Consider the following 12,647-nt stretch of genomic DNA (forward strand, 5'->3'; position numbering starts at 1 on the left):
ACTTCCCAGGGGAGGCTGCCATTTGTAACAGAAAGAAGGGTAGTGACTGCAGGCTCATGTCAGCAATCACAGATACCCTTTCTGAACAGAAGCTGCCAAATAGAAATATTTCTGTCTGACTTGAGATCTCAGATGCAAAGTAAATGTAAAGTCTTAGCATTTAGGTGAGAAATTACCCAAAAGGAAATTTTCAGTCTTAAATGTATTTTCTTCATTGATTTCTCCAAAGCATTTGCTGCTCCTTCAGCAGGAAACAAAAATTCTGTTTCTCTAAGAAAGTGGTAACTGGTGAGGTTAACAGAGTAACCTATATTAATAAAAAAAATGCAGCATTATACATTAAGGATAACTATTTTTATGATGATTAAAATTTAACTATCCATTCAAGTCATTTTGTTGCCTTGTAACTTGATCACTTTTAAATCATTTTAAAATTATGCTTATCAATCCTATTTAAACCCTTTCCTATTAGAAAGTAAATCTTGTTTGTTAGTAGTAAATCATTTAGCAAGTATTAATTTTACAAGCCACTCTTTAGAAGATAGTTTTATTAAAACAATGTGCGGTATTTCCACTTGATTTACATTCATGTTATATTTGTATAAAATGAAAATGATGTTGAATTTAGAGAAATAAATATTGGATTCCAATCTCATAGTTAATACCTATGTAATCTAAAGAAAGTCCCTCAATTTCAGAGAGCCTCACTTTTCCAACCTGTGGAAAGGAAATCATATTGTTTGCCTTTCCTATTTTACAAAGTTGCTGTGCAGATCTAATGAGAAAGGCTTTATAAAGCACCAAGCATATAGCATTACTTCTATTTTTAAATCGCTTTAATAGTTCTAGAATGGAAATTGTTTTTACCATGAAACCAATTTTAATTATAATGGTAGTTGAATACATCAATCTTGACCTTTAGTAGTTAAAAAAGATTAAAGAGCCATTTCAGAGTCAAGAGAAATATGCCTTGACCTATAAAGACAATGAATAAAATGATATAATTGTTCTTTTCCTTCTGTCTTATTAGCATGTAATGGAGTGACTGGTCAGTATTTACATTAAGAGAAACTGCTAATTGTTCACATATATGATATTCTGTTTGGGCCGCTGCATATATTTACATAAATGTGTTCCTAAGGATCTTCCAGAAAGGACCAATTATTTTTTAACCCTCACTTGAGGATATGTTTTTCATTGATTTAGAGAGACAGGAAGGGAGAGGGAAAGAGACAGACAGACAGACATTAATGTGAGAGAGAAACATCCATCAGTTGCCTCCCACATATGCCCTGACCAGGAATTGAACCCCCAACCTGGGTATGTGTTCTGACCAGGGATTGATCCCACAACCCTGGGTGGTGCATGGGACAGTGCTCCAACTACTGAGCCATTCCGGTCAGGCAGGCCCTATTTTTCTAAGCAGTCATGTGCCCATAGTGGCTGGGATGGTTATGTTTCTTACTTGCTCTTTCACATAGGAAATTTCTAAGTCCCACCCACTCCAATAATCTCAGTGCTCTGTGAGCTTATTTTTTCAGGCTAAACATGTCATCTCAAATGGAGCATCCCACCATTAGATCTCAGAGAAGTTGCCACAGTTTCTTACCTGATTATGAGGCAATAGTGCAGGATCATCATGAACCTGTCTAAACGCCCAAGCACCATTTATCCTCGCATGAGATAATCGTGGAGAGGATGGATATATCTTTGGCAACTCAGTCTTAGGATGATTATTTAGTAAGAGATACAACTGAATGCTATAGCTTAATTCAGAGAATTGACTTAAAAAAATAACTCAAGATATAATCATAGTCTAAAGCTTAATTAGTTTAAACAGAAAATGGAAAATATTTATTTACCATGCCAACTTTTTAATTGTAAAAAAAATAACCATGAATCCCTTAGTCATAAAAAATGTACTATTAAATAGAAAAGGGAAAAAGGACTTTTTAAAAAAATGAAAAAGAATCTAAGGAAAAGATTAGATAGATAGATAGATAGATAGATAGATAGATAGATAGATAGATAGATAGGGAAAATGGAGCAACACTCAGCAAGACAGATATCACTGAGGCCTCAAATTAGTCTTTCAGATTGTCACAGGGCCTCCTGCTAATCTGATTATAATAGTTTGCAGGAGAGTTGAAATTTCAATAACAGAATGATCAGTATTCTTAGAATAAAAATCATGCAGCAGAGAAATGAACAGGAAAACATTTTAGAATCTATTCATGTCAATGTGTTTGATAGGTGTATTTGAAATGTTATAATCGCACAGTAATGGAATAAAGATTCTTGTGTTCATTTCAAGTAAAAATAAGGCACTGCCAAGTTTTCTGCCTCAAATTTCCCACCTTTAAATCTGTAATTCAAAAATATATTTTTATTCACTCCTTTTCACTGCTACCTTTACCATAGCTTCCAAAGTGGTTTTCCTGTCTCTAGATTCTTACCCTCCCCACATCAATATATAAAGTGCTATCATATCAGATTTTTTCCCTTTCTAAAAGCTTTCCAACAGTGTTTTATTCCCTTAAAAATACACACACACACAAAACCTTACTTTTTAATTGAAGTTAATTGTTTTAAAGTTTTGTTTTGTCTAACTTACCTATCCCTAAAGGAACTTCAGCCAATTTTACTCTTCCTTGAATTTACATCCTGCCATCTTATCTCTGTGCCTTTCTTCATTCTGCCTAAAATGTTCACCAGCGGGCCCCTATTGGAATGCCAGGCATTGTCAGTCCTGTGCTAAAGAACCGCCTTACTTACCCGTGCTCTCTCTTTCACCATACCAGCAAGAAGTAATTCTCCTCTCCTTTCCTCCCTATGTATTCTAGTAATACTTAATTATTTAATTCATTCTGCTTCCCTTTAATCATTTAGGGGAGAGAAAGTGAAAGAGATGTTCCTTATATATGCATAGATACACTGTGTCCCTCTTACCACTTAGGCAGTGATGTGTTGTAATCTGTTTGACAGGGCTGTTTTAAATATCTTCGCAAACATTTCTGTCTTCCTCCTCCCCTCACTCCCTCCCTCCGTTTCTCCATCTCTCTCAATCTCTTTATCTCTCTCTCCACATTCACACTCACACACAGAGCTAACACTGCACCTTGTATACAAATGGGGTTTTATGTTCATTGAAATGGAATGAAATCTCATGAAACTCTACTAGTCTGATGAAGTTCCCATTATTGTAGCAAGCACCATAAGTTGTTTTATACTGGGGTTGGAGAGTTATTTTTATTGTGGAAAAAACAACAACAACAACCCTACATATTTCTTGAATTTGAATCACTTTTAAATTCTAACTAGCTGATAATCTAGTAATTTAATCATTTTTATTATATGAAACTAAGGTGACATAATATATTTGTTGAGATTAGAAACATTTCCTTAGAGGATATATGAGAATATCATGATGAACATTTGGAATATTACAGCTGATTAATCCTTCATAACTGTATGTCAAATATTTGCCTCATTTTTACTCTTCTTCCCTGATTTTACGTTGTTCCTCTAACTTCTCTTTTGCCTTCACTTTCCGTAACACATTCGTATGGATGTTAATCTCTTCTCATACTCTTGTCCTCTGAAAGATTCTATTCAAACATTTATTGGGTACATTTCAGACTTACACATTTTAACCTTTCAACTGGCAGAGCGTGGTCTCTTATACCTAATAAAACCCTTCTGACTTTATCGGAAATCTAGAGGCCTGGTGCATGGAATTTGTGCACTCAGTGGCGGGGGTGGGGGTTCCTCAGCCCAGCCTGCGCCCTCTTGCAGTCCAGGAGCCCTCGGGGGTTGTCCGACTTACGGCTAGTGAGCCTAAGCCGTCAGACTGACATCCTCGGCGCTGCAGCGGAGGCGGGAGAGGCTCCCGCCATCACGGATGCGCTCGCCAGCCATGAGCCTGGCTTCTGGATGAGTGGTGTTCCCCTGTGGGAGTGCACTGACCACCAGGTGGCAGCTCCTGCGTTGAGCATCTTCCCCCTGGTGGTCAGTGTGCGTCATAGCGACCGGTTGTTCGGCTGTTCAGTCTATTTGCATATTAGTTTTTTATTATATAGGATGGACATTTTCAGACATCCCATGCTTCCTTTAAAACCTTAATGAAATTTCTTCATTCCTGACTCCTACATACCAATAACTAGTTCCAACCTGTTATTTCAGCCTCAATTCTCACCACTCCCATATATCACACCCTACAAACTAGACTCCTTGACATTTTCCAAACTGTGTTTCCTGCCTCCCAGCTTTATTGAGTCCATTCTTCCTTTCTACAGTGCCCTATCCCCCACTTCTGAAAGTTCTCCATCTTTTAAAGCATTGAGTTCTGAATTTGGGGAGTCTATAAACTCTAAGAAAATGAATCTAAAATTTTGTAGACTGTTCTTATACATTTTTCTAAGTAGAGGGGTCATAGTTTCTATCACATCCTCAGAAGCAGACTAAGACTCCCTCAAAAGTTAATGAATAAAGAAGTTTTCATTTTCTTCTACATGTCTGAACTACTCTTTTATTTTTGACACATATGGCTTTGTTTGTTTAATTATACATTTGTACATACATATGCCATACCCTGTATCTCTTGCCAGATTATAATATCCTTGGGTTGTGAATTTTTTATCCCGTTCCCTGCACACAGTGTTATATATTATAGGTACACAGTCACTGTGTAATAAATCTTTTTTTAAAATTGATCAGGGTTATGATCCTTTTATGAGATAATAATTATCTTCCATGTTTTCATTTAATAAATATGATAAATACATGTTAAGTATTTTTGTATGCTTTTCAGAAATTCTTATCTTAGCTAGGTGGTCACTAAATGTTCTGGCCTTTTTGGGACTAATTAATGCCTCAGAGAACTCATGGGTATTTGGATCCTGTGAGCTTCCAAATGGGTTCCAATGGGTCCTCTGCTTCAGTGCACCTTTATTTCTTGCTTGTCCTGTCTTTCCATGTTTCCTCCTCCGGTTCCTTGCCTCTCCAAACTCAGCATTGGCCTAAGTCAGTTAGGGCAGAATATTTCTACAGCCAAAAGAAATAGTCCATTTTTAAAAAAATACTTTTTTATTGATTTCAGAGAGGGAGAAAAGGGAAAGGTAGAAACATCAATGATCAGAAAGAATCATTGATCGGCTGCCTCCTGCACACCCCACATTGGGGACTGAGCCCATAACCCAGGCATGTGCCCAGCCGTGACCTCCTAGTTCATAAGTCTATGCTCAACCACTGAGCCACGGCAGAAAGAATCCATTTTTAAATCTGTATTACAAAGAGATACAAGGAACCAAAATTCCCAAGGTCCAAATAATTCTAGAAAGTCGGCATATCTCTAGGGAGCCCAGTTTGAACCAAGGTATTTTCTGGATTTTATGACTCCTCCAAAGCTCTTGAAAGCTGACCTGAAATGAGAGGGACACCTCCTAATAACCTGGCCCTCTAGGAGTGTCTGGAAGTCTGAGACCGCTGTAGAGTAGCAACTTAGCAATAGAAGCAGATCTAACTTCTTTTCTTCAGAAAAATAAGTGCTCTTTTATCCAATTTTAAATTACTGATTAATAAACCCAGACAGGGATTTCTCCCTCATTGTTGCTCAGTTATTATATTTCTGATAGTTTTGACCTTTCATCTAAATGTATAAAATTATACGATACAGATCATATTATTTTTATTTAGTACACTAAAATCTAACCTCAAAATTTTCTCCCTTAAACTCTCATGAAACTGTAAGTAGTTTGGCAAATTAAAGTTTTGGGCAAATGCTTCCTAGAAGTGATTGAAAGTTATTTAAGCTTTTAAAAAATGTTTTCTCTTTTAAAAGAAGAGCATTTATTGATGCCTTTTAAGAGATCCTTTATAATTTTACAGTACAACATTTCAGTGAAATGTTTGTTTACTCATTAAATTTCTGTTACTCCTGTATTGTATCATTTCACTTGCGCAATATCACTTTCTTTAGGTTATTCTTAAATATTAATGATAAACAGCATTAACATCCCATTTGGCAGAGAGAAATGTTTTAGAAGCCAGTTTACTTAATCTTGTGATCTAAAAAATGTTAACAATAGACTAAGATATAGTATTATATCTTATGAATTAATAAAAGTATTTTAAGAATACTTTTTCTATAATTTCTAACCTAACATTCTCCCTCAATATTACATTTCATTAACTTTAGGTAAGAAGAAGAAGAACCAGTCACTTTGAAAATAATATAAAATTAAATTAAAATGATTAAGTCTCATGTTTAGGAGAAAATTATGTATATTTGAGACTGAATGTCTGTGTACAAAGTATTCCACCACAAAGAAATTTAAAATTTGAAAAAAAATACTTTGATATGGATATTGCCATCCTTTCTCTTTTTTTGTGGTGGGAGTTGGAAGTTTATTAACATTTCAAAGCATCATTTATTTCCATAACCAATGGAAATATAAATAAGTTATCTTCACTTTAAAGCATTAAATATTTTTATAACTACTTATATTGAATTGTTTATTTGATCAGATGGTAAAAATAAAAATAATGATATGGATTTTCTCTCCTAAATAATATAATGTGATTTTTATTTAACTTTAGTTAATATCATTAATATAACCTCATAACCAAATACAGAGTGTTCAGAACCAAATTATAGTACATGCTTTATGTATAGTAGGAGCTGATGGATAGATATTTTTAAGTATGAGGTTATTGGGAGCACGTCATATCATTGACACCTGCTACTTAATTAAGGTGTTAGATTGCTCGTGTGCTGAGATTACATGGGATAAAACCTTCTGTGGCTGTCCCTTTTCTTTCTTGGCTCTGAATTATTTTTCTCTTCTATGTTCCTTTTCTTCTGTCATTTCTAATAGCTCTTCCTCACCACCACATCCTAAAGCATAATGTAGGCACCCTGATTACATCTTAATGTTTGTTCATACTAATGACCCTCCACTTCCAAATTTTAATACAGGGTTAAGAGAGGGGTGGATAGATTTAGTAGTTTTTGAACATTAATGAAGGTGTCTTCACACATTTGCATTAAAATACTAATGCATGTTAAACAAAATCTGCACCATAATTTTTCTTTTATGAGAGAACAGAACAGAAATTAAATACTCTTCAGGTGGGAGACAATTTAGAAAGGGTGCTTCCAATCCCACATCTTGATTTATGCAAGTCAAGAATGTTTTCTCATCGCTGGAAAAATCCATTGGGGTTTCTGCTCCTCTGGTCTCCATTCTGATTATAATTAGAGAATGTTAAAAAAAAAAAAAAAAGGTTTACTTTTGTAAGTGGGCTTATTATTGGTGTGCATATATTTATTTTATTCTCTGGGGGTAGGGGAACATGGTGGACACACAGTTCTGATGAGGTATTCATTTGCCACCATGCAAGGAGAAATTGAACTTTAAAAGTCTATCAAAAATTCTCTGGTGAGCCTTTTGTTACTATCTTGTCTTGAGCCCTTTTTTTTAATGACATCTATTATCAGATTGAAATGGCGATTGAGACGCTGCAAAAGTCTGACGGTCTGTCCACTCACAGAAGCTCTCTTCTCAACAGCCATGTAAGTTGCCTCTTCATGTAAACTAATCTCTTGCTTGTTCTGCATGTGTTGCTTGCTTCTAAATGCTTGTTTATTTATTTACTTATTTATTTTGCTCCTTAACCTTCCTTTCTCAGCCCCTATGATCTCTGTATCACTTAATGACTATTTTGTACAGTGGAATATCTAAAAAGTAGAGTCCCAAGTATATCGCTTAACTAGGTTTTTGAACTGTTTTGATACAAATATAACATTTCCAAGTTAATAACAAGCTGCTATTGTATTTGTAAAATGTAATTTAATGGGAATATTAAACATTTAAACTTTTCTATTTTAATATTTATTTACTATGAAGCAAATGTTTATCTGCATCTATCTCTGTCTGAGACAGAAATACGATTATGTCTACTTGTATGTCCAGTAATATTCTTTAAGTGGAAAAAAAGATTATTAATGACAAACCCAATGGTAAACTGTTTGAAAATGACTTGCTTATCAGAGAGACTATGTAGGATGGGCAGGAAGCAGCTGCTTAGAGAAGCTCAGGGACTAAAACCTAAAGAAAAATGAAACTGGGCCAAAAGAAGAAGTGAGGCTATAGATAAACCATAAATTGCTAATACTTGAGACAAAACAGGAATAGTGTTACTATTTCTTGAAGCATCTAACTGTTATCTGATGCGGCAGCACTACAACACTGGTAAGTGCAAGAGGAGTGATGATAGTTTTCTGCAACTATAAACATTGTCATCTAATGTTCAAATTTTGGGGAGCCAATGAAAATGCTGATTAAAAATTATTTTGTTACCGAGATTTCTGACTAGTAAGTAAATAGACCTATGAATTAAATGTTTTAGATAGATCTTCCACTAAATTAATATCAGTGTCAATATAGTAAGAATTAGTTTTCCCTCCCAACTGACAACATGTATATTCTTAAATTTAGAGATAAGTTATTATGATTTTTTTTTTAATTTCTTCATATTTCATGACTGAAAAGTCCAAAATTAGATTATCCAAATTAGATTTTCCAATCTATTAGAAATATAATTATTCTTTTAGTAAACCTAAAACCTTTGGATAATAGAAAAGGAAATTTCAGAAATACCATTATTCTTTCAGTAAACCTGAAACCTGTGAAAATGTTTTCACTATGCTTTTTAAAGATTTGAATTTTAAGATTTAAATTTTATATTCCAACACAACACTAAATGCTATGTATTTACACAGTTGTTTTTAGATGAAGTATTTTGTCTTGTTTCTTTTCCAAGAGGAAGTAACATGGCAAATAAAAACTTTTAGCCAACTTGGAGAATGCCTGCAATTTTTGTGAAAATTTTAGCTATAACTTTTACTATAACATACTTTTGACCCTTCTTTTTGAAATATTTTAAGGAATATAATTTTTTTCCTTTTCTGAAATTTGTATGCAATGTGTCATTTTTTAATAGGTTTCTTAAGTATGTCCTTTTTGTGTTAGCATGAGTCTGTGGTTGTGGGTAAAGACTGATTTATTGTGTTATTATGAATATATGTTGTTATTGTTTCTTTTGGGGGGTAGTGACTAACTGGTGTTTGTGGTTTGAAAATGGCACGTGAAATTGTTGTTCGATTTTAGTCAAAATATCCAGGTACTCAAGGAAAAAAAACACTGATGTTTCCAGTTATCTTTTTTGAAAGTCCAGAAATCTAAGTTGTGCTTTGATATTCAATTGGCATTTCATTTTCATTTCAGGTATATCGTTTAGTAAGTTATATGTTTAATTTTAACTTGAATTATTCATCTTAGTATTTTCATGAACAATTATGTGGGCATAAGAATTTTTGTATAATTTTATTTGTTGATTTGTTAGAAACGTTTCAAATAGGTTGGGGTTTTTTGAAATTATTATTTTCTTCTAGTATCTATGAAGTAATATTTAGTGTTAATAAATGTGTGAATTAAGTTGCATAAACAACATTTAACTGTTATGCTTTGGCTTCATTCTTTTTATTTACCGAGCATGACAGATCTTCCAAACTGTTTACAGCTGCCAGAGTCATTTCAGTATGTAGAAAGAGTGGGCGTAAATGTTGCTAATGCAGTAATAATCTTTCTCTAGATGTCCTGATTCATTTTATTACACTTCTGAAGTACAGTTACATTCATTTAAAAGCATATTTATAGACAAGTCTTTAGAAATCAAATGATTCTACAGATGGTCTGTAAAGAATAGAGAAAGGATCAGTGTTTCTGCTGACCAGTCTGGTTTCCTTTCTCCCTGAGCCCAGAAGACCCTGTTGTTTTTCTGTTCTTAGAAAGTTAGTAATGCTCCTAATTCTTGTTAGATTTATCTAACAACCAGAGTAAACTATTGCATGCATTCTAGTTGAAAACCACCAGCTAAGGGTATTTTAAATTCTGTTAACCTAATTGATGATTTTCAGTTGTGTAGAAAAATTTTAGTAGAGAGGTATTTTTAAAATGAAATATTGTTAATAGAATCTATTAGTTGTCTCACTGCACAGGATATAGAATTATTTGAAGTTTGTGGGATTCTTTGAAGAAGACAAGAATTCATTTTTATGGTAATAGTTCTCTGATTGATCAGTTTCTACAAAGGGTCAATTTCATTAGACAAAATGTTAAGAAAAATTGTCAATAATTTGTGTCCCATATTTATCAGTTTCTAAAGAAGGATCTTAATCATGCTTTCTTAACTCAAAGTTTGTAGTCATTCTATTTTGGAATATGGACAGATTTCCTATTTTCTGTTCATGCACTTGATTATTAATACTAATTCAGAAAATTCTTATTAGAGTTAAATCAGAAATAATGCCTTCTCAGAAAAATCCAACTTGATTTTCATCTTTCTGCACATGAGACGATGGAGTGGGGTATTCAATTTTGTAACCCTTTTTCAGCATATTCTGGAGAGTCTTGGGTACTACTGCTCTACTTTTATAATTATGTTGTTATCAATCACGTTGAAATGCATGTCTGACTTGTCTGTTTTATACTCTTTATGATGTCACACCTCTGAGTACAGTTACACCAAATGCCATGTTTTATTCTATTAACAATAATAGCATAATTACATTTATTTCACTAGTAGCATCTTATAGACAAACAGAAAGTATGTATTGATAAGTGGAAATTCCAAGAGTGTAAGGATTTTATATGTTTTATCCATTGATACATACCTGGTGTCTAGAACAGTGCCTGGTACATAGTAGATGCTCATTAAGTATTTGCTAAATGAATGAATGAATGTAAGAAACAAGTAGTAGAAGGGAACAGGCCTTATTTTACCTTCAGTATTCTAAGTACATTTACCAATCATATGTACATTTATTTGGGAACTTATATATGCACTAGAGGCCCGGTGCACGAAATTCGTCCACTGGGGTGGGGGGAATCCCTCAGCCCGGCCTGTGCAGGTCAGGCCTAAGCTGGCAGTTGGACATCCCTCTCGCAATCCAGGATCCCTCACTCCTTACCGCCTACCTGCTTGCTGCTCCTTACTGCTCAGCTCACTGCTCCTTAGTGCTACTGCAGAGGCGGGAGAGGCTCCCGCCACCACTGCTGCACTCGCCAGCCGTGAGCCCGGCTTCTGGCTGAGCAGCGCTCCCATAAGCGCACTGACCACCCGGGGGCAGCTCCTGCATTGAGGATCTGCCCCCTGGTGGTCAGTGCGCATCATAGCGACCGGTCGTTCTGATTGTTCTGCTATAATGGTCGCTTAAGCTTCTATTATATAGACTAGAGGCCCAATGCACGAAATTCGTGCACTGGTAGGGTCCCTGGCGGCTGCCAGCTGCTGGCCGGGGCCTCCCTTCCTTCCCCCAGCTGGCCCTGACACCTGGTCAAACTCCCGGATGAACTCCCGGTTCGAGGGGACAATTTGCATACTACGCTTTTATTATATAGGATTGTTTTGTTTTCCAGTGTGTTTCATTGGGTGTATGTGTGAATATTGTTGGTAGAGAGAGGTCTTCTCCCTGCTCACCATTTGAGTGAAAGAATATCTGATCCCTCTATCATTTACCCTTGAGCCACCATAAGATTAAAAGTAGACTATTGCTTCTTTTCCAAACAATCTAATCCTTCAGAAAATCAAAGCTAAGGATGATAACATTTATCTCCATGTTTTTAGAATGGTACTTTTCACTTTTTACATCAGTCTGTTAGTATAAAATTTTTTATTTGAATGTTTTTATTTCTAAATTTTTGTATGAGAAGATGTTACAGGTAAATGATGCATAGTCTGTCTAAATCAAATTAAAATATTGTAATTCTCTTCATTGAAAACTTTATTTATACTCCTTCTTTGTTGTAATTAATATAAATTGGCCTTTAATGGTTTAGATTGTATTCAATTGTGATATTTTAGATCATAAATTTGAATGTAGAAAAGTTGTTAAGTTAATTGTTCCCAATTTTCACATAATGTTCTTTAGCATGTGAATTTTTTTAAAAGTCCATTTAAAGTGCATAAAATACTTTAGACATTAATTTTATACACTTTTCACAATCTAGCAAATAATTATTTCATGACTTTTACTGATTTTTAGCTACTGAAATATATTGAGCTCAAAGCAAAACTTTATTTTATTCTCACTCTCCTTTGACTTTGCTGTACTGTGAATTTAAGTTATGGTAGGAATAAGACTTATAAAATGTATATCATCAGTGAACTGAACTTAAAATGAATCCTAATGTATAAGAATTCATGGGGGGGGGAATGCTAAATGTTACATTTAGATGTTAATTGGAGAATGCAAGATTTTTCTTTTTTTTGTCAATCAGTATTTCCCTTTGGGAAAAATAGGACCTATTCACTTTCCTTAATCTATCCTGATTAATATAGGTTAAATGTAAAGGTTGAAAGATGCAATTATCTTGGTTTCCACCCTTACAGGAATTTATGTTAGTTCATTAGTAGGGTAATCAGCTTTTAAAGGTTAAAAGTTTCTATGGTATTTTATGGGTTGTTAAAATCACAAGTGTAAATAAATATTTTCTAAAACACCTTATAAAAAGAATAAAAGAAATAGTAATAGTTTAGTTCGAAATTATTTAATGTTAAAGATATTGAATGTTAGTGTCAAAATA

The 12,647-nt window shown here is 34.3% G+C and overlaps 1 protein-coding gene across 6 annotated transcripts in view; it reads left to right on the forward strand.

Moving 5' to 3' along the window:
- The window catches only part of RFX3 (regulatory factor X3), a 282,845-nt gene that overhangs the window by 206,451 nt on the left and 63,747 nt on the right, over positions 1-12,647 (forward strand). For all 6 annotated transcript variants that reach the window (XM_054727240.1, XM_054727239.1, XM_028150529.2 and 3 more), the window contains one exon: positions 7,499-7,573. In XM_054727240.1, coding sequence (XP_054583215.1) covers positions 7,499-7,573 — 75 coding nt within the window. The remainder of the gene's footprint in view (positions 1-7,498; positions 7,574-12,647) is intronic.

The sequence above is a fragment of the Eptesicus fuscus genome, chromosome 15 (genome assembly GCF_027574615.1).
Source record: "Eptesicus fuscus isolate TK198812 chromosome 15, DD_ASM_mEF_20220401, whole genome shotgun sequence".
Taxonomy (NCBI): Eukaryota; Metazoa; Chordata; class Mammalia; order Chiroptera; family Vespertilionidae; genus Eptesicus; species Eptesicus fuscus.